This window comes from Andrographis paniculata, unplaced genomic scaffold (genome assembly GCF_009805555.1).
Source record: "Andrographis paniculata isolate CXL003 unplaced genomic scaffold, ASM980555v1 Contig21END, whole genome shotgun sequence".
Lineage (NCBI taxonomy): Eukaryota > Viridiplantae > Streptophyta > Magnoliopsida > Lamiales > Acanthaceae > Andrographis > Andrographis paniculata.
In genome coordinates this window covers 4,236,918-4,260,021 of record NW_026137502.1, presented here as the reverse complement: position 1 = coordinate 4,260,021, position 23,104 = coordinate 4,236,918, and the positions used below count along the sequence as shown (strand labels likewise).

Below are 23,104 nucleotides of genomic sequence, written 5' to 3'. Positions count from 1 at the left end.
GCCACACTTATCACAGAAACAGCCACTTAGCACAAAAACAGCCACTTAACAAACTCAAATCGCCACACTTAATCACCCCAAAACTGAAATCTCACAAAAATATGTAACAGGGTTAAGAATGTTACCCACTCCAAGCTCCGCAACTATTCTTTGACTTTCTTTTCGTAATTCAAGGCCTCCAACCTGTAAAATCCTTCCAACTGCGCACTTAACACACAAATTAGTAAAGTTTGGATGAATCAATCAACAAGGAACTACCCAAATCAACCAAACAAGGATGATTTCAAGTCCTAATCTCCTACAGGCCTATCTTAGTCCTTAATCAAGGAGATCTAAACTTTACAGAGGTGAAAACACCATAAAAATTCAGTTTTCACTTCGACAGAGCAGTAAACAACCAAGACTTCGAAAACCTTGAAATTATTTACACAAAACCTTCGGATTTTACAGAGAGAACTAGGTGTTCACTCCAGGAACTCGAAAATCACGATTCCAGTAAACTAGCAAGCCCTAACCAGCTCTGATACCACTTGTAATCGAAATTTAGGACCTAATACTTGTAGTTTACAACTAATCGAACACATATGAAACAAGAAACATCGAATCTTTTATATACTTTGTTAATCGAAGGAGTTCGGACTCAGTTTACCCAATATTTCAACCGACTAGCAACACTTACACACAACCTCGACCCAAACACTACCGACATCCACAGAAACGCACAATCAGCGCGATTAACAACCTAATCGAAAGAAATCTCAAGATTCTAAGCCTAAATCATCGCGGACAATCAATTACACCACGAACAGCCCATAAACATAGAATCGAGAAATCAAACCGAAGAACAGCTCTAGAACAAGCTGTAACACAACCACGGTGGATGAACTTCAAGTTCCGATGGCCAAACTCGCCGGAATGCACCAGACAGATCGATCGCGTTCGTCGGGAAAGCTAGGGCTCCAGAGGGTGAATATCGCGATAGAAGGAGTGAGGATTAATCTGTCCAGTGAACCGGGAAGCAGGATATATATATATCAGACCCCTTGGACCGGTTTGAGGGCGGTCCAGGGCGGTTCAGGCCAACCGAACCCATCCTCCAATTCATCACTCAATCGGGTCGAACCGCGGGCACGGGATCCGGGTTTCGATAGGTCGGGTCGGGTCGAAGTGTAATATGCACAAAACATCACACGGGCGAAGAAAGGTCTGTTGATAGGTCAGACGATTGAAGAGACCAAATAGTGGTCGTTTGATGGGGCGACCAGTGAGTCTTTTGATCTGGCGACCAATTATGTATCTAGATTGGTCGGTTGGTCGGTCGTTGGTTATGCGGTTGGCGAGGCGGTTAAAGACATGTGTCAATGAAAGAGGCAGTTCTGAGTTCTGTAACTGGTGGGAACGGTTGGGGAAACAGTGCGACGGTTCTGAACGTTTTCTTCAAAGAATATTTAAGGATTTGGATCATCATTTGGCAAGGCATCTTCAATCAACTTCAACAAAGCAAAGTCAGATTTGGGGATCACCACTTTAAATTTCAGTCTTTTATTTTCCAGTTTATTTTCTGTACCATACAGTGTTTAGAGATTCCTAATCCCAGGCACTAATTAATCAAGTTTAAGGATATTTTCTATATCTTTGAATTTTACTTTATTTTTGTTGAAAAATTACATCAACAATTATTATTTTTGTATTTATGCGTCCTATATTAGAGTCAAATTAAGGTAATAATATAAAATAGTTTTAATTATAAAATAGTAATAGTTTATCTGTCCATCAAAATTTTATTTTTTTTGTCCGATAAATTTATTTATAATAAAAATTTATAAATTTATTTGTCCTACTCTTATTTTTTATAAACTTTTTGACAAAAATTTTATAATAGCATTTATTTTAATTTTTCACTTATTTTTGGTTTGTTTGTCCAAGATCTTTTTTAATACAATTTTTAATATATATTTATTTTTTCACAAAAAATAATCTTCAACATAAAATATTATCATTTTTAAGTAGGGACACAATTCTATATAAAAAAAAAAAAAAAATTATATAAAAGTATTGTTATTTTTTAATTTTAATATGGGCAGAAAGTGGGCATAATTTTGCTTGTGGAGGGATTTATAAATTAATAACCCTTTGTTTCATTACCCGCGTCTCTTCTTCTTCATTTTTCTTCATTGCTATGGAAAACTCCAACTTAATTACCTCTTCATCCCAAAGCGAGAAACACGAAGAAGACGATGAATTGCCAAAGGCGCGTTTCTGGGATGCCATGGACATCACCTACTGGGAGGGCTTCTGGTTCGATCCCGGCCTCGTTAAACCGGCCATGACCTTCCGGTCCACCTTCACCGCCCGAAACGACGACGTCCTGCTCGCCTCCACCATGAAAACCGGCACCACCTGGCTCAAGTCCCTCGCCCTCTGCATCCTCCGAAACGACGACGTTCTCGCCACCGACAACCCTCACTTCCACCTCCCCACCGTCGAAGGCGTCGCCTACTCCACCAAGCCCCTCCTCGCCGCCGCCACCGCCGCCCCGCGCCTCCTCCACACCCACCTCCCCTACTCCGTCCTCCCCGATTCCCTCAAAACCTCGCCGGCGGCCAAAATTGTCTACATCGCCCGGAACCCTAAGGACACGCTGATCTCCATGTGGCATTTCTTCAATTCAATTCTCCGGCCATTCCCGCTCGAGGCTGCCGTCGATTGCTTCTGCTCCGGCGTCCATCACTATGGCCCGTTCTTCGACCACGTCGCCGAGTATTGGATCGAGAGCCGGAATCGGCCGGAGAAGATCCTGTTTCTGAAATACGAAGAATTGAAGAACGATCCGAAATCCCTAGTTTCGAAGATTGCGGAGTTCGTCGGAAAACCGATCGGCAGTGAGGATGAGGTGGAGAAGATCCTCTGGAAGTGCAGCTTCGAGAGGCTGAAGAATTTGGAAGTGAACAAGAATGGATCGGTTCTGGTGAATGTCCCCAACAAGAGTTTCTTCAGGAAAGGGGAAGTGGGAGATTGGAAGAACTACTTGACGCCGGAGATGGCGGAGAGGATCGATCAACTGTCACGTGACAGGCATGAGGCTATTGGTCTCTTTCTTTGAATTTAATTACAAGTTGTTGATCCATGGGGTTTCTTTTTACAATGATTATTTTAGTAAAATATAATATTTAAATATTATTTAAATAAAAACTAAAAAAAAAAAAAAATCAAATCCAAACACAAACACAAACACAAAACAAAGAAAAAAAAGGAAAAAAGCAAGAGTATTTGTTCTCCACTTTGTGTAACTTTAAAATTGAGTATTGAAATGATCCCTTAAAAATGATCTCCACTTTGTGTAACTTTAAAATTGAGTATTGGTTCCCTAGTGTGACTTTTTCGTCGGATTTGGTTTATGATTTGCAGGGTATTAGATTCGGTCGGAGTTTATCCAGTGTACAACGTTAAGGTTATGAATTCAAACTTTCTAAAGCTTTTAATTTGAATCTCTCATGCAAAGTTTGTTTTTGTTTAACTTTCATTGCTAACATAATATGTAGATTATTACATTCCAATTCAGTCCGTACTTGAAAAAATAATAGTGTTATTTTTCGACGTTACTAAAAAATAAAAATATTGAGTATTGAAATGAAATAGAAAATTGGGCAAGTTGAAAGGTAGGATAACTACTATGACAAGGACTTCATATTTTACTAATAATTGTGGGATTAAATTATGTTTAGAATATTTGGGAGTTGTTGAATGATAAGAAAAAAATAATAATTGTGGGATTAAATTATGTTTAGAATAACTGGGAGTTGTTGAATGATAAGAAATATATATATATATATATATGTATATGGGGTTTGTTTTGTTACGTTTGAATGTAGTTTGGTATTTTCTTTTATAATACTATATAACTTTGGATTACACTAAATAATTTGATAGAAAAAGATACGCTCAAAAATTTACTTAGTGCATACTAAAAAAGTAACGATTGTGAATTTATCCTCATTCCTATGTAGTTTTACAAAGAAATATAATTAAATTTCTCGAACAGGAAGAGAGACTAATTTATTTTTAAGGATAAACTGTTTTTAACTTTTATAATTATCTTTTTTATCATGTTAATTTTATAATAGAAAGTTATCTTGAAATAATTTTGTAAATAAAAATATTTTGTACATTTGATTCGTCAGCGCCCGAGATGATTGCATAGGTGTCTGATAGGTAAGCCACTTGACGGAGATGTGAAAATTTTACTTTTAAAAAATTTTTAAAAATTGGGGTATGTAAAAAAAAAAAAAAAAAAAAAAAAAAAAAAAAAAAATAGAAGAAGAAGAATTTACCAACAACCTTTTTGGTCCACACTAATCATCCAAAATAAACATACTCTTAAATGTATTAAACTTTAATCTACATATATATATATATGTTTTGTATTATTCATTTATAGTAATATTTTTATAAATATTGCACCATATATATATATATATTTATCATTTTTAAAACTTACATCTAATATAAGTTTTCTGTTATTCAAATTTTTTTTTTTCAAAACTCAAAACATTACTATCTAAACCAGAGCTAATAATCAACAATTGGACCCAATTTTAATAAATTATGCTAAAATTAATTTTGATCGAGTTGACAGGATTTGATTAAATAATCCTATCCTATAATGGGACCAAATGAATAGTAATTAATTTTTTCACAAAATGAAGCCAACCTCTAAACTTCAATATAAATAATGGAAAAGACTGCATTTCCACGGTGTAATTCAATTCGATTTCACTGTGAATCAGATATTATTAATGGCACACGATTCGGAGAAATCGCTACTCTCAAATGACGTCGAATTATTACCAAAAACGCGTTTCTGGGAATCCCTAGAAATCGTCCGTTGGGAAGGTTTCTGGTTCCCTTCTCATGTCGTCAAACCGGCGATGAAATTCCGGTCCACCTTCGCCGCCGGAGACGGCGACGTTCTCCTCACCTCCGCCATGAAAACCGGCACCACGTGGCTCAAATCCCTCGCCCTCTCCTGCACCCAACGCGGCGGCGACGGCGACGGCGACGGCCTCGCCGGCAACCACCCTCACGTCCTCGTCCCGACCGTCGAAGCCGTCGATTACTACAACGAAGCCCTCGAATTCGACATCTACGACGCGCCGGCGCCGCGATTGCTTCACACGCACCTCCCTTACTCCCTACTCCCCGATTCCGTCAAGACATCCTCGTCCTCCATGAAAATTGTGTACCTCGCCCGGAACCCTAAAGATACCCTAATTTCCACGTGGCATTTTTACAACTCAATTCTACGGCCAATCCCGATCGATAAGGCCGTCGATTCCTTCTGCTCCGGTTTCTGTAACTACGGGTCGTTCTTCGACCACGTGGCGGAGTACTGGATCGAGAGCCGGAAACGGCCTGAGAAGATCCTGTTTCTCAAGTACGAGGAGCTGAAGAGCAATCCGAAAGCGGAGGTTTCGAAAATGGCGGAATTCATGGGAAAGACGTTGGGGAGTGAGGATGAGGTGGAGAAGATTATGTGGAGATGCAGCTTGGAGAGATTAAGGAATCTTGAGGTGAATAAGAAAGAATCCGCAATAAAGAACGTTCCTAACGGGTCGTTCTTTAGGAAAGGAGAAGTCGGGAATTGGAAGGATTACTTAACGCCTGAAATGGCAGAAAGAATCGACCAAATAACAAGGCACAAACTTGAGGGGATAGGGCTCTTTCTTTGATTTCGATGATATCGAAACTTGTTGAGAAATGACAATGAGTGTGTCTCAATGTGATTTCAAATTGAAATCATTTCGCATTATTTTTAATAAAAATATATTTTATATTTTATACAATATATATTAAATCAAAATACTATTTAAATCTAATATTTTATTTTAAATTAATTTGGCAAACAAACCCTAAACTTTTAATTGGTTTTAATGTAATGGTTGATAGATATTTGGAAATAAGTACATTGCAAATTAGCTTAATTTTTTGGTTTATTGTGGAGTATACAATAATGAGGAAGGATTAACATCACTGAATTTTAATTTAATCACAACTATTGATTTCTAATTTACAAATGTCAAATGTAAATTCAACATTACTAAGTTTTAATTAGAACCAATAAAAACATTCACCCTAGTTTTAAAAAAATGCATTATTCTTGGTCATTATCTAAAAATTACACGAGATTATATTATGATTATCTTATGTTTTCAAAACATTGTACGAAATTCTTTTGCTAGGGGATTATATACATGCAATATTTTCAAAAATACGAAAGGTTCTATACAATTTTTAAGAGATTTTTTGATATTTTTTAAAATACGAGGGTATCTCGTGTAATTTTTAAACTATAATAAATATAATGCAAAATTTTCAAACCACTAGTGAATTATAAGTAATTTTGAAAAATAAAATAAAATTCAACAACGGTTATAATTTTCTTGTAAATTATAGAAGCAATTATTATTTAAAATATACTATTCTCTATATCCCACTTAATTTGTCCATTACTTTTACTTCTTTCGTCATTTCTCCATTTTAGTCTGTCTCATAACAAAGTATTCATTTTTTTTTAAGTAATTGTATTATATACCTAACATTACAAATACGCTTACAACTTACAATATATTACACAAATATCATTACCTTTATATCACACCATACTAGTAAGGATATTTTGGTCATTTCTACTTTATTCCTACTACATTCTAATATAATATTAATATTTTTAAAACTACGCGCAAAAAGCAAACGAATATCTAGTTATGGCACGGAGGGGGTATTATTTCGTATGTCCCACTTAATTTGTCCATTATTTCTATTATTTCCATCTGTCCCAAAAAATTTGTTCTTTCGTTTTTGGACATTCAATTATACAGTTTAATCACATTTTAATATTCATAATTTATAATTTTTTTATTTTAATTAAATTGTTTAGTCATTTCAATATTAATTTAAAATTATTTTTATAAAATCATAATTATTTTTATTAATAAATTTTTTAATTATTCACTAATTATGCAATATTTAAAACTTTAAAACTTTGTGTATAATATAAATAAGACAAATTAAGCGGCAGCGATGAGTATATAGGTAGAGTCATCTAAAATTCAAGGGATAACCAATCTTTGAGCTAGCTAACTAGCTATGTCCCACACACACACACACACACACACATATATATATATATATATATAGGTGAGGCTACTACTCTCACCTCACCACTAATTGCAATATTGATTATGAATTGAACTTTCATCTATAAAAGTAAACCACATTAATAATTACCAATATTTTATTGTAGGATTGGATCCAAATCTAACTTATAAAAAGGAAATTTTTTTAAATATATATATAATTAATTATTTATTCGAGTGAGAAATAAAAATACAATACGAAATTATAAACCAATCTCGTTTTATTTATTTTCTTTTTAAAAAGAAAATATATTTGAAATTTAAAAAAAATAAATAAAAATTAAAATGGATAGAGTAGTCTAAAACCCAACCTATACCATTAATCCTTTAGTGTATGTTTGGTTGAAATGAGGTGGGGGCGGGGGGAGAGAGATTTTAATGAAACGGAGGAGAGGGGAAGGCAGAAAAAATAATATTATAACAATGTGTTTGGGAGGTAAAGCTTGGTTAGGTAACAGAAAAAATAGAAAAAATTTACTATTTTGTCTTTATATTATATAAATAAAGAAAAATAAAAGTATTTAATAAAATTCGATCAATTTATTTATAAAATATCGTACAAAATGTATTTGTCCAATATGATAAAAATAAATTTTCTAATTTTGCTTATGTCTTTAGTGCAAGATTGTATTGAGATTTAAGTTGAGACCGAATATTGTGCTTGTATTGGAATTATTTTTGAAAGATAATAAATTATTTTAATAATAATAATAATAATAATTATTATTATTATTATAGATATAATTATATTACTAATTTATATGATTTGTTAAAAAATATTATAATTAAACTTATTAAAATATTTAATTAAAAATATTTCAAAATATATAATACTATAATTTAAATCTATGTACAATTTATATGTTAATATTATTTGATATAATTAAAAATAAAATAAATAAATATTAAAAATTTGAAAATGTTATCAAATTTTTAATAAAATATTTAAATAGTATAATAGATAATTAGATAAAAGAAAATTTTAATAAAATCCCTCTTGTCCAAATTCCTCCTTGGAGGGGGAAAAAATTAAAGAGATTGTCTCGCCTCCCCTCTAAAAAAATTGAAACAAACTTAGAAAATTTTAAAATTGTCAACCCTCTCCTCTTAAGCCCTCGAACCAAACAAACTCTTATTAGATAGGAAGGCCATTAGCTATACAGCACATTAAGGGTGTCACACGTATAAATATTGTATAATTAGTAGGTAATTAAAAAGTACTATATTAGTGAAAATAATTATAATTTAATAAAAATAATCATATATTAAAATTAAAATAACTAAATAATTTAATTAAAATAAAAAAAATAATTACTATAAGTTATGAATTTTAAAATATAATTAAAATGTATAATTATATTTTTTTTAAAAAAAAAAGAACAAACGAAAATAAAAATATAGAATAATTTAAGTAGGAGAAAGAAAGTAGTAATTTAGTTTTAAAATTACAAGCAAACACGATATTATTTTCCAGAAAATGAAGGCAAGGTATAAAAAATGGAAAAGACTGCATGTCCACATTATATATAATTGGATCGATTTCACTGTGAATAACTCTGTAATAGAGATATAGACAATGGCAGACGATTCAAAAAAATCGCAATTCTCAAACGACGACGTATTATTACCAAAAACGCATTTCTGGGAATCCATGGAAATCGTCCATTGGGAAGGCTTCTGGTTCCCGCCGCAGGTCGTCAAACCGGCGATCAAATTCCGGTCCACCTTCGCCGCCGCAGACGGCGACGTTCTCCTCACCTCCGCCAAGAAAACCGGCACCACGTGGCTCAAATCCCTCGCCCTCTCCTGCACCCAACGCGGCGGCGAAGTCGACGGCGCCGACGACCTCGCCGGAAATAATCCTCATTTCCTCGTCCCCACCGTCGAAGCCGTCGGCTACAAACACGAACCCCTCAAATTCGACATCTACGACGCGCCGGCGCCACGATTGCTCCACACGCACCTCCCTTACTCCCTCCTCCCCGATTCCGTCAAGACATCGTCGTCTTCCACGAAAATTGTGTACCTTGCCCGGAACCCTAAAGATACCCTAATTTCCATGTGGCATTTTTTCAACTCAATTCTACGGCCGATCCCGCTGGAGAAGGCCGTCGATTTCTTCTGCTCCGGTGTCCATCATTACGGGTCGTTTTTCGACCACGTTGCGGAGTATTGGATCGAGAGCCGGCGGCGGCCGGAGAAGATTCTGTTTGTGAAATACGAGGAGCTGAAGAGCAATCCGACAGCGGAGGTCATGAAAATGGCGGAATTCATGGGGAAGGCGTTGGGGAGTGAGGATGAGGTGGAGAAGATTCTGTGGAGATGCAGTTTGGAGAGACTAAGGAATCTGGAGGTGAATAAGAATGGATCAGTGATTACATGTGTTCCTAACAGGTGTTATTTTAGGAAAGGGGAAGTTGAGAATTGGAAGGATTACTTGACGCCTGAAATGGCAGAAAGAATCGACCAAATAACGAGGCACAAACTCGAGGTTATAGGCCTCGTTCTTTAATTTTTTATATAAAAATTTATGGTTTTGTTCAGCCGTTATTTTCAAATGAAATAATTTTTTTGTTTATATTATAAAGAATTATGTCAAAAATATAAAATATATTATTTTATATTAAATATTTAATTTTTTTATTTTTTAAAATGAATAATTAATTCTTTTTTTACTTTTATATAATAATATTTTGTATTTCTTTTTATTATTTTTGGAAAATTACAATTAAAAAATGTTATTATTTTTTAAAAAAAGTAACCAACGTGGCCATATTGGTTTTGTGCTCTTCTTTTTCATCGCCAAGTTGGTCCCAATGAACGTGACGATGCTCAATTCCTAGGCGGTCCCTACACTTTCCAACATTCATATTAATTAATTCTTCATTCATTTTCAAATCCTTTTTTTTCTTTTAATTTATTTATGATTTCAAACGCTAATTTATATTATTTACACCGTATCATTTTCAATTAAAACACTTATCTTTTAAATATTATATTAAAATAATATTTAAATAAAAATTTAAATCGATATCTAATTTCAAATCAAAAATAAAAGTATTTATTTTTTATTACAATAAAAGTAATTACACCCTAATACAAAATATTTTTAATTTTTACATAAATTACATGCATATTATTATATATATACATAAAATACAAATAATAAAAATATTAAAATTATATTTCATACTTACACTCGTTCATAAAATATTATTATTACTTAATTTTTTATAAAAATATAAATATATATTTTCGATGGAGTATATAATTTATTTATTATATTTACTATTAAAAAATCAACAAATTTATATAATATATTAACAAACATATTTTTTCATAGTTAATATTATAAACAATTCAAAAAAATCTACCAAACAATCATACTTCGTTACTTCGAATGAGAAATTTAATTTTTAATTAAAAACAATAAATTCATAAAATACTAATGTTTATTAATCCAAAATAAAAACATATTTTTTTCAACTTAATAAAAAGTATCATTTTTTATTATAAATTAGAAAATAATATTTTTTTATTAATTAATAAAAATATATGAAATAAGTTAAATAATTTTGTTTTTGCTTAAAATAAGAGGAGAGAATCCAAATGCAATAGTGGAGAAGAACAAATACAGTTAAAAATTCTAAACGATCTGATTTGGGCCCATTTGCAATTAAGCTCAAAATTGTGTTTATATATATATATTATTAATTGACATCCATTTTGAACCCACAAAACCGCTTTTTGTAATTTACAAGTGCACACATTTTTCAGATATTCTTTTTTTTTTGTAAATAGAACATTGGGCCCTACAGTCTTCTAGTAGTTTACGGCTTTTACGCAAACAAACAAGTCCTTAATAATGATTCCAGCTCACATTCAAGCTGCCACTAATTGCACGACACCTGGCAATACCATCATTTGGCTCTCCACTTCCGGCTCGGCTTGCTCAGCCGCCGCCGCCGCTCTTTTCCTCCTCTTCGGCGACAAACTATCCGAACCGGACGTAACCGTCGAAGCCGTCGAAAAAGCCGGCTCGGGAGACCTCCGCTTGGAAGTCACTCGAACCGGGTCCGGTTCGTTCGAGCCGACTTTGTGCGGGAAATTTAACAAAGCCTTTGAGCCGCGCATTCTGTAAGCCGCTTTATCGTAAGCCAAAGCCGCTTCCTCAGCCGTCTCGTAAGTCCCGAGCCACACCCTCGCGCCGTTCTTCGCCGGATCTCTTATCTCCGCCGCGAACTTCCCCCACGGCCGTTGCCTCACTCCTCTAAAATGCCTCCCCTTCGGCCGCGTCACCGCCGGCGCCGCCGGAGTCGACAGGTACTCCATCCTCACCGTTGGAAAGCTCAGCTCGCCGCCGGGAGCTTCGAATCTCGGCTCCGCCTTAACGTCCTTAAACGGCGTCCATCCATCGTTAACGGCGTCACGGAGGACGCCGTAAATAACCATGTCCTCAGCGTCGTCCATCTTTAACGGCAAATCGCCCCACGTCTCCGTTAAACAAGGTATTAAGCTGCTGAAGCTTGAGCTCCGGCAATACACCACCGGCGGCGCCACCTCCGGCAACGGCAGCTCTCCGATTATCGGCTGGCTCATGAAATTTCCGATCAATTTCGTAATCCAATTGCAGAATTGAAATTTGGGGAGAAGAAAATTCTGAATTTTGGGGATGAAGATAGATTAGGGTTTATATAGGATAGGGAAAGGGGGAAATTTGGGGAAGGTTCAATGCACCCGTGGGCAATACGGGGAATTAAAATAAATTATTTTTTAAAATAATTTTTAAATAAAGAAATAATTAATTAATTAAAATTGAGGATATTTGGCTTCTGGGAAGGTTCCAAAAGAAGCTGCAAGTTGAGCAAGTTGTCAGTAAGTTATTGGGCGCGGGAAATGAATCACGTGGGCTAATTGGATTGAGGCCACGTCAGCAATTCGTATAGGCCAGGTGTTTTTAACATTTATTTTTATTTCCTCTTGTGTTAGGAAAATAATTTTCACGTGCTTAGGATTAACCGTAGGGTTTAATGACATCGTTAATGGTGTGTTTGTCTATGTTTTTGTATTTTGTGTTTTTATCATGTAAAATACTTACTTCGTTTATACGGAGGTTTTAGAAATTTGAAATATTTTCAAAATAGTGAAAAAATTAGTATTTTAATTATGATATTTTATTAAAAATAAATATTTAATGAGATGAAATTTCTATTTAATCTCATAGTTTTTTTTTTCAAAAAAAAAAAAAGATTATCATGGCAAAATTTTAAAATATGTATATAATAAACATTGCTTTATTTAAAAATATATATATTAAAGATTTAGAGTTAATTCATATTTTTAATTCAAAGATTATCCAAATTGTGATGTGTTTAATTGGTGTTTTTTTAATAGTTGTTTGAACTCATTCTATTGTGAGAATTATATAAAATATGAATTTTTTATGAATAAATAGTATTCCCTCTGTCCCACCTACCATGTCCATATTGCCGTTTCTGTCTGTCCCACGTTCCATGTCACTTTCTTTTTTTAGAAAATGATTATACACTTTAATCTCATTTTAAACTTTTTAATTTAATTTTTTTAATTTTAATTAAACTAATTAGTTATCTTAACTTAAATCTATAATTATTTATATTATATGATAATTATTTTTACTAATATATTCTTAATTATCTACTAATTATACTTATCCTAAATTCTTGTATCTACAGTGACCCAGACATCCAATGTGCGACGGATAGAGTATATTTTATAAAATTATATGTATATATTTATGTGTTAGTCTACATATTGTACAAATATATATATATTCTATATATGTGTTAGCACATGAAATATATATATATATATATATAAATATATAATACCACACACACGTGTGTGTAGTTATAGCAGCTATTCAACATTCAAAGGGTAGAAATTTCTTGTTGGTCTTATGTTTGACGTTGAATTAATTAAACCATACCAAAAAATAATAATAATAATCATTGGGTTTTGTTTCAAAATTATTTAATTTTTAAAATGTCATAGGATATTTATTTTGTATCTAATAATATTACTTTTATTTAAATTATAGTATTAAAATTTTTTAATGATATCATATTGAACTCTAAATTTTAATTTAATTATTTTTATGACAATTAGAATAATGCTAATAACTTCTACCTTATTACAAATATAAAAATAGTGATTTTTTTAATGAGGTGGAAATTTGTTGTCCCATTGGATAAGTATTTGGTCGAACTTAATAGCATGCAAATTAAATTCGACAAGACAAGTCACACTACGCGAACTATATGCGGCAGACAAGTCATATTATACAAATCATGTATGTTGAGTTCAATTATAACATGTGATTGAAAAAATTATAAAAAATATTTTGTATATATATCTAATTATTACTCTTACAAATTATATCATACAAGTGTCACATATGCCTAATAGAAAATTTCACGCGCCCACCTAGTGGACACGTATGCTCCGGTGTGCCATGTGGGTGTCACATGTGCATTCTCAGCGACAGATGACTAATTGTGCACAAAAAAAATATCACTTATGACGGGCTTTAGTTGTTACGGAACTAAATTAATAAAATAGTATGTCACGAGACTAAAAAAAAATTATTTTTTTCAAAAAGTTAGTTCACATTTCTATCTCTGGCAGTGAAAGACCAAATATGCCAATTACTTAGAAAACTATTTCAATAAAGACTTCAATTATGATATTAATAATAATAATGATGATACATGTGAAAGGGTTGGCTACAATTCTTTGTTTAAATAGTGTAATCACTAAAGTAATTCGATAATATAAAATAATGATTCAATAGATTGACTATACATCAAAGATAACATAATCTAATATTCAATTTAAAATCTAACTCAATCAAAAATATTCTATTATGAAAATATTAAGCAAATATATTCAAGAGGGCCTCCTGTTTTTTGTTCTTTTTTATATACTTTTTTTATTATATATTGTCTTATTTTTATTTAAATTAATTTAATAATGAGTTATTTAATATAAATAATTTATTTTGTTTGATGAAGTAAGGGAAGAAAAAATGACGTGGCAGTAGATGCGAGTGATTTGACTTCACTCTGGAACTTACAAAATGGCTATAAATTTAAATTGGGTAAATTATTGTTATTATTATTTTATCATTTTTGTTTCGTTTTACTAATTTTTTTTAAAAAAATAATTACAAATATATTATTACATATATAATTAATTTATATATAAAATTAAATGACAAAAATATCAAAAATTTTTAAACAATTAAATTAACCAATAAATAAATCGTATTATTTCTTAATCTACTATAAAACATTCATTTAGAGTAAGATAAATTGAAATATATTTTTTGCTAGAATCTAATGTACTTTTATTATAATAATATTTTATCTATTAGTGAAAATATGTAAAATAATTTTGACATTATATCTTTAAAAATACAAAAGAAAAATGAATATCTCTGTAAAATTAAGATTATTTAGATATTTAGATATGATTACTTTGAAAATTAATTGAAATAGTATATCCTTTTTAGTGAGATAAAAATAATACTCCCTCCTTCCCGCTTCTCATGTTCATTTTTTTATTTCCGTCCGTCCCACTTATTTTGTCACTTTCTTTTTTTGGAAAATAATTATACACTTTAATCTTATTTTTAAAAATTTAATTTTTATTTTTTTTTAATTTTAATTATACTAAACAATTATCTTAATTTTAATCTATAATTATTTTTATTATACGATAATTATTTTCACTAATATATTTTTAATTATTTACTAAGTATACCCCTCCTAAATTCTCGTATCTATAGTAACATAGTCAAATTATCCGAGACGGAGGGAGTAATAATAAAAAAAAATACTTGGAATTAAGATATAAAGAATATTATTTTCTTTTTGGGCTTGACATATATGATATTATCTCATAACTTTAAAATATTGTGATCGAATTGGTTTTTAGCGTTGGATTGCATGTATTGCTAAGATCACTATAAAAAAAAAAATAACATTGTTATACCGAAATTTTTTCCTTTTTAAATCAAATTTTTAGTTATTAATGAATTTAGCTAATGTCTTTCATCTCTAATTTTCATTATCTAATTATTATTATTATATTAAACTTAAATTTTATATTTACATATTTATATTGTTTTAATTTAAAATTATATTACTCCTTTTGTCCCATTGAAATGTTACTATTCCCTCCGTTCCAATAACATAGTTTTATTTATCATTTTTATCAGTCTCAAAACAATAGTTTCATTTTCATAAATAATCATATCACCGTAAAACTATCATTATTTTTTCATTATTATTACACAATTGCCACTACTTTTTACACTAATATTCTCACAATGGCAAAAAAGTCTTTTACTCGTACTTTTTACCTACTAGCAATATAATATCAATATTCCTTAAATCTCGTGTCAAATACAATCCAGACTATAATTTTGGGATGGAGCGAGTATTTTCTATTTTCGTCTTAAAATAAGGTTATTATTTCCTAATTTAGTAATTGTACTATCTACCTAACATAATAAATATTATTCCAACTTACAATATATTACACAAATATCATTACTTTTATATTACATAATACTAATAGGGATATTTTCGTATTTTTCACTACAACTTATTATAATATTAATATTTAAAAATCCATGTGTAAAAAGTAAACGACAACCTTACACGGAAACGGATAAAGAATTTAAAATTCAAAACCAAAACAAATACGGCGTAACCCCATCCGTCCATTATTCGTAATAAAATTTGATGTTGGTTCGTTTATTTATACTTTAATTGTTAAAAAAATTCAGCTAATAATGACATGACAACCAATCAGGGAGTGCAAATTTCTTAAATTTGTGGGACCCATTAGTTGTCTATTTATTGATTAGGGAGTATTAATATTAAATTAAATTAAATTAAAACAAAAGGCAGCAAGTTGGATATATTGCCCTTTCCAACTCGGGAGAGTGACATTTAGCTCAATTTGCTATTGAAAAAATATAAATATTATAATTTATAACAATCACTTTTTCTGGCTCAACTCAGAGAAGTTTTTGTAATTTTATAATATATAAAAATATAATAATATTTTATTAGTAGATGAAAATATATAAAATATTTTAATATATTTATTTTTTAATTTTATATATAAAATAATTATATATATAATAATATTTTTATAATTAAATAAAAATTAAAAAATATTTTGATAATAATATATAATTATTTTTAAAATATTTTTTTAAATAGAACGGATAAATAAAAATGATAAAAAAAATTTAATATTTTTAAATTTAAAATATTTTATGCTATTATTAATATATACCTAATAAATATCTTTTGTAAATGGCTCAAAAGTCAAGCGAAAGGTCTTACCCACGTGCTGGGTTGGTTGCTGCAATTTGTCATTAATTAATTAATTAATCAAATAAAATATATATAAAAAAAAAATAGGGTTGTGATAATCCGATTAAAATAAAAGTGGTTTGCACTGAAACGTCTCTCTTGTGATTATCCAAAACAGCCTACGGTTTTGTAACAAAAGTTCCCGTAACAATTTTTATTTGATTTTTCAGTATTTCATACTATTTAATTTTTATGACTACTGCAAAAATATACTAGTGTGTTTACACGTGAGATTTTATTTTAGATTTTACTATTTTTATTTTTTTTTAAAAAAAATATCAAATAAAAATCTATTTTTTATTTATTTAATATATTACATTAAAATTAAATTTTATATTCAAAATATTATATCAATATATATTTATATCGCATCAAATAACTATTTCAATTCAAAATTTTACTATTCAATACAAAAATCCAAACAATCTCACAACTGAAACACATATTTAAAATTACATTCACATCAAACTGAAAAAAAAAAAAAAATCTTAAAGATTATGTTAATTCTTTATTTTTTAATATTAATTATTATATCAATACATAATACAAATAAAAAAAACCAATATATTTTATTAGTTTATTATGATACAAGTACAATGATATTTGTAAAATCAATTATTTAAATAATAATATTTTTAATATTAAATATAATGACACACAATCAAATAACAACATTGCAGTAAGAAGTGAAAGTTTTTTAAAAATTTTATACTAATTGTACGGTTAAATTTTTAAAATACACATTAAATAGTTACGCTCAATTTCAACTAATTCTAACTATATATATTTACTCTTGAACCCAAAGGTAACATATAAACTAGACATAAAATTCAAACACCGTAAAACGATGGCTAAATAGATGACTAATTGTTGGGAACATACAGGGGAAGAGAGAAAAACAAATAATAAGATACAAGAATTTAACGTGGTTCGATCTCACAACAAATCTACATTCACGATCCCAAAAATTGACAAAATTGTAAAATTCTCCTCACAATAACTCACAAAATCTCAATTTTACTCTATTTAATTACTAAAGACAAAAAGTTTGTTGTCATTTTTTAAAATAGAAAACAAAGAGGTCAATTTATAGGAATCAATGCCCAATATTTTTATTACACTTTCAATGTGAGACATGAGAAGTTATACAACACGTAATCCGACCCACAATATAGACTTTCAACACAATGATAAGTAGTATCAATCATCTATAAATAGAACCTAACATTTTCGATGTTCTTTAGTTCGACGGGATTGGATAATGATGATCATGTTGGAAAAATCGTCATCTTTGATGTCTGTAGGTACGAGATGTATATAATCCAACTCTATTTTGGAAATTCACAATCGAACCTAATAATCTAAAAATTAAATTTAACAAGACAAGTCACGTTAGGTGAATTATATGTAACAAACAATATTTGGAGGCATCGGAATTTGAAGTTTGAATGCATGACATCACCATCACGAGTGTACCCGTACCACCAGATCATTTATTACATGACTTATAATAATAATAATAATAATAATAATAATAAAATTATAATGTGCGAAGCGAACCAGCAGCAGTTACTCGACGAGTGCGCTTTAGTTAAATATCCGATTGAATCTAATAGCCTGTAAACTAGATTCGATAAAACACATCACCTTTTTTTTTCAGAAAAAACAAAATTTTGTCCAAATTTTTGAAGACTAGTTCACTTCTTTCTTTAAACATACCATTTGCATAGACTTAACAAACTTCATAATAATTGATATAAATTAAATACCGTTGTTGAGTGACTTAGAAAGTTAAATAAATTTACAGACAATCAACACGGCCATATTAAAACATAGTCACGTTTACGGTCTCTTTTAGGTCCTGTTTTGGTAGACCTTTGACTAGGCTATGTTGACGATTTTTTTTAAGTTATTTGATATTTATTTATAATTAAACTAAAATATTTTTATAAATATTTTAAAATAACAATAGTAATATTGATATATTATTGATATTATTTCACTATATAATAATAAAATTATTTTTTTTCCCATAATAATATATAGTAATTCATGAACATTGAAGACGTATCAAACCACGATTGCCTATATATGGAAATATTCAACAAAATAAAAATAGTTGGAGTCAAATTTTATTTAAATAAACTGTATGTACTAATAATTATTTATTCCGGACTTGGATGTGTTCATATTACAATATATATATATATATATATATAATTATTTAATTAATTAATTATCCCTTATTAAACTTCAAATGTCCTCGTGTTCATATTTTCCACTTTGACTTGACCATATCTAAATTATTATTATTATTATTATTTTGATAACTTATTACTATTATATTATTATTATTATATATGGGATTACTTCATTCCAATGTCTTAAAGAAATAAATAATAAAATCATACACATATGTATTGGAACAAATCAGGTTTGAATTGAATAGTACAGTATTCTTTCGTCTAAGTTAAAGTACATTTTCTATTATATCATTCATTTCACACTTTAAATTTTTTTTTTCTATTTTAGTAGGAGCAGCGATGCACTAATATCAAAATATCCTTAACTTTTATTTATATTACAAATATATAATTACAAATATAATTATTTTATACTATATAAAGTCAAATGAAAAAGATATCAAAATTTTTTATACACTTCTACTAATTAATAAAATATTATTTTTTGTCAATTTATTATAAACTCCAAATGAACTCTTTTCAATTTACAGGTGTGTTTGTTTGGAGGATTGGATTTAAATCCAATTATTCATCCAATTTTTTTTTCCCCAAAACATCAAATCAAACACCTATTTTTTATTTTTTATATTATACTAAAAATCAATTTTACATTCAAAACATCACATCAATACCTATTTATATCACATCATATAACTATTCAAATTCAACATTTTTACTATTCAAATTCCAATCTAAAATCGAAACCCCCAAACAAACACACCCGTAATAAATTTTAAAGTACAATTGGGAAGTTTTGAATAAGGTTGTTACGAATAAATAATACATTACAAATATATACTCCCTCCGTCCAATTTCTATTGTCTAAAGTATATTTGCACGATTTTTTTAGGTAATTGTTCTTTTGTTATGAATTGACAAATTTGCCCTTAATTTTATGGTAGATATTGAAAATAATAAATGAATTGACGGTAAAAATGTAAAATTTGTGTTTAAAAAAAGAAATAGGACAATAGTTGTTGAACGTCCCAAATAGAAAAGTATGATATTAGTTTGTGGACGGAGGAAGTATTATACTTCCTTCGTACAAAATTATTTCAGTCTATCAAAGTCCAAACTTCTCATTTTTTTCTAGTATAAATAACTTTAGGTGAAATAGTAAAATACTTTTACTTTTTATTATAAAAAAATAAAAATATAGTTTATTGATAAAACAAAATAATTTCCTACATCGCCAAAAAAACCTCTTCAAATCATTAATTATTATTGAAAATATTAGTTTATCACAATTATATTCATTTATATTAATATATTTTATTTTTAAATAAAAAATTACACAAATAATATGCTTAAATAGAATTTAATTAATATATTATTATTAGGCGGGCTGGGCTGGGCTCGCCAGAATTATTTTAAACTCAGGCCGGGCCTATATTTTTAAGCCCAATTTGAAATTTAGTTGGGCCTATCTTACCCGTTTAAGAATTGGGTCAGTCCACAATGCCAATCCAAAATTATCACTTTTAAAAATTACTTTCTCCATTTCACTTTAGTAGTTCAATTTTCTTTAGATACGAGATCAATGATATAATTAAGTAAATAATTAAAGATATATTAATAAAAATAATTATATATTCAAATTAAAATAAACAATTAATTTATATAAAATTAAGAAAAAATATATATAATTATAAATTTTAAAATACGATTAAAATATATAGTTATTTTTCATTTAAAAAAAAAAAAAGTCAAGTTATGTGTAATCGATGAAAATGAAAAATATGAACAAATGATGTTTGATGAAAAAGTACAAATTAACATAACGCAATAATTTTAAAATATATATATTTTATTTAAACTTAAATAATTATTATGAATAGCAAGTCAAGTTTGAGCCTTTAAGAAGCTTACAATTTTTTAATGTTAAATAGGCCAGCCCAACTCAAGTAATTACTAAACATTTATGGATGTGTCTACTTAGATGATTTTTATTTTATTTTTTTTTAAAAAAAATAGTAGATTAGGTTAAATTTTATAAATAAAAATCAAAACATTTTTTACAAAAATCAAAATAATCATATAATAAATAAACTATACAATAGACAATGTTTATTAGAATTACTTATCACTATTTTAATTGGTTGGATAGATTTTATTTAATTGACAATATATATATACATACAATGTAATGTGTATTGTATGATTAAAATAAAGTTTGAATATATATATTTAAGTTTTAATATAAATATCATCTTATAGATAATATTTTTTATATAAATAAATAAATAATATATACTTTTATATGATTGATAAAAAAATAATTTTATAAACTGTTGGATAATCGGTTATTTTGCAATCGATTATTTTGTGAGTGAAAATGCTACCGGCTGTGTATCAAATTAATTAGATTAATTTGGAAGAAATAAATAAATATTATTTATTTATTGTGTACAGGGTTTGGTTAATATTTTGGCTATTTTGTCTGTCTCGAGACAAATCAAATTGTGCAACCCCAAATTAAACCCACAGTATTATTTGGATAAACTATTATCCGATAGATTTATTATAATCTCAAACAGAAGGTTTGAAATTAAAATAAATTACAATTGTTTCAAACTTTAAAATTAGAATAAATTACGATCGTCACAAATTGAAGGTTTGTAATTAGAATCAATTAGGACTGCTTCAAACGGAATGTTTGAATCTATAATTAATTACATCGATAATTAAGGTCGTAATTATGATCGTAATTGATTGTCTGCCATTTTGGCCGAGTGGAGACGCCTGTATAAATGGCCTCCCCCTTCGTTCTAACAAATACAAACAATTCTTTCCTCTTTATCTTCTCTCTTTTAGCTTTCCGGCAGTCTCCCCACTCTCATTGGAAATAGAAACCGTTTTATCTTTGGATTAGAACATCATCTACCGGAGACACTACTGTCTTCGACTCGATTTCACGTTTATTCTCGCAATACCCATATATTCAAACATAAACAATCAAGATTGTAAATATTTTAGAAACGGTATAAATTTTATTGAGAATAGTGAATCGGGAAATTTTTTTATTTGAAATAAAAAAAAAAAACAAACACTCTCTAAATAATCAGCTTTATTTAGATAAGATAGTTTTGAAGTTTTGAATATAATACAAAATTGTACTCTATTTAATATGATTTTCTAAGAGAAAAAAATTTATTTTTCATTTGTATAACCTAAATGTATTCGATTTTTTTAAAATAAAAATATTTTATATTTTAATAAATAAAAAATATGCTTACACTTTAAAAAATATTATAAATTATATCATTAAAAAAAAAAAAAATTTAAGAGCAAAATTATTATTACCTAGAAAATAATAATATATTAAAATCCACTTACAATAAATAAATATATATATATAACTAAAAAAAAAAGGATTTAATACTATATTAAAAAATAGTAACAAATTTCCAAAATTAATTGCACAAACAAAGCCAAATCTTTCAAATATAATGAAGTAATAGAGGAATTACACCAAAATTAAAGTAGGCCAATTTTCAAATATTTTAAAATCTAAATTCAAATCCAGCACCGACTCCTCTAGGCTCTAACCCCTACACATCCACATTATTATGCATAGCTGAATATCCATAGGTAAAGTATTTTTTTTAAAATTTATAATAAATTAAAATTAATAATAATATTTTATTAATTAGTAAAGATATATTGAATAATTTTGATATTTTTATTATTTGTAATTTAAATAAATATTAAATATATTTGTTATTACTATTTGATTATTTTCATTGTAGGAAAAGAAAATATTTTTTTAGTAACACATAAAAATAATAAAAATAATTTTTATAGTTGAAATGAAAATAGTATTTTTTTTTAAATATATAAAATCATAAAAATAAAATTATTACTTTTTAATATATTTTATTATGTTTTATATTATATATATATATCCTATATTAAATTTGGCATAGTGATTATATATTAAGCGTATATTATTATTATTATTATTATTATTATTATTATTATATTATATTGTAGTTGAGATTGTAGCGGCATGTATGTTACGTAGGTAACGCGGTGCCCGACACGTGGTTGCATGAAAAATCGTGCGTGCCAACTCGCACATGGATAGGATAGAATGCCTCCAGCACCCATCTATGTATATCTCTCAAACTTTTTAGCCACTAATTTAATTCAGAACGAGAATTAATTATATTGTTCGGAAAAATCGATCATTCAAACCAAAAATGTAAAAAAAAGTTATAAATTATATATAATA

General features: G+C 28.8%; 4 protein-coding genes across 4 annotated transcripts; 3 read left to right on the top strand and 1 right to left on the bottom strand.

Moving 5' to 3' along the window:
• Positions 1-2,097: 2,097 nt before the first annotated feature.
• LOC127244908 (cytosolic sulfotransferase 12-like) lies at positions 2,098-3,127 on the top strand. Its single transcript, XM_051265502.1, has one exon. The coding sequence runs from the start codon at positions 2,180-2,182 to the stop codon at positions 3,101-3,103; it is 924 nt and encodes a 307-aa protein (XP_051121459.1). The 5' UTR covers positions 2,098-2,179; the 3' UTR covers positions 3,104-3,127.
• A 110-nt stretch (positions 3,128-3,237) lies between these two features.
• On the top strand, positions 3,238-5,801 carry LOC127244905 (cytosolic sulfotransferase 12-like). Its single transcript, XM_051265500.1, has 2 exons — positions 3,238-3,451; positions 4,788-5,801. Exons 1-2 carry the CDS (start codon positions 3,398-3,400, stop codon positions 5,727-5,729), a joined length of 996 nt encoding a protein of 331 aa, XP_051121457.1. The 5' UTR covers positions 3,238-3,397; the 3' UTR covers positions 5,730-5,801.
• A 2,861-nt stretch (positions 5,802-8,662) lies between these two features.
• LOC127244906 (cytosolic sulfotransferase 12-like) lies at positions 8,663-9,713 on the top strand. The gene has a single exon (XM_051265501.1). The coding sequence runs from the start codon at positions 8,773-8,775 to the stop codon at positions 9,706-9,708; it is 936 nt and encodes a 311-aa protein (XP_051121458.1). The 5' UTR covers positions 8,663-8,772; the 3' UTR covers positions 9,709-9,713.
• A 1,159-nt stretch (positions 9,714-10,872) lies between these two features.
• Positions 10,873-11,873, bottom strand: LOC127244909 (ethylene-responsive transcription factor 2-like). Its single transcript, XM_051265503.1, has one exon. The coding sequence runs from the start codon at positions 11,793-11,795 to the stop codon at positions 11,079-11,081; it is 717 nt and encodes a 238-aa protein (XP_051121460.1). The 5' UTR covers positions 11,796-11,873; the 3' UTR covers positions 10,873-11,078.
• Positions 11,874-23,104: the final 11,231 nt, after the last annotated feature.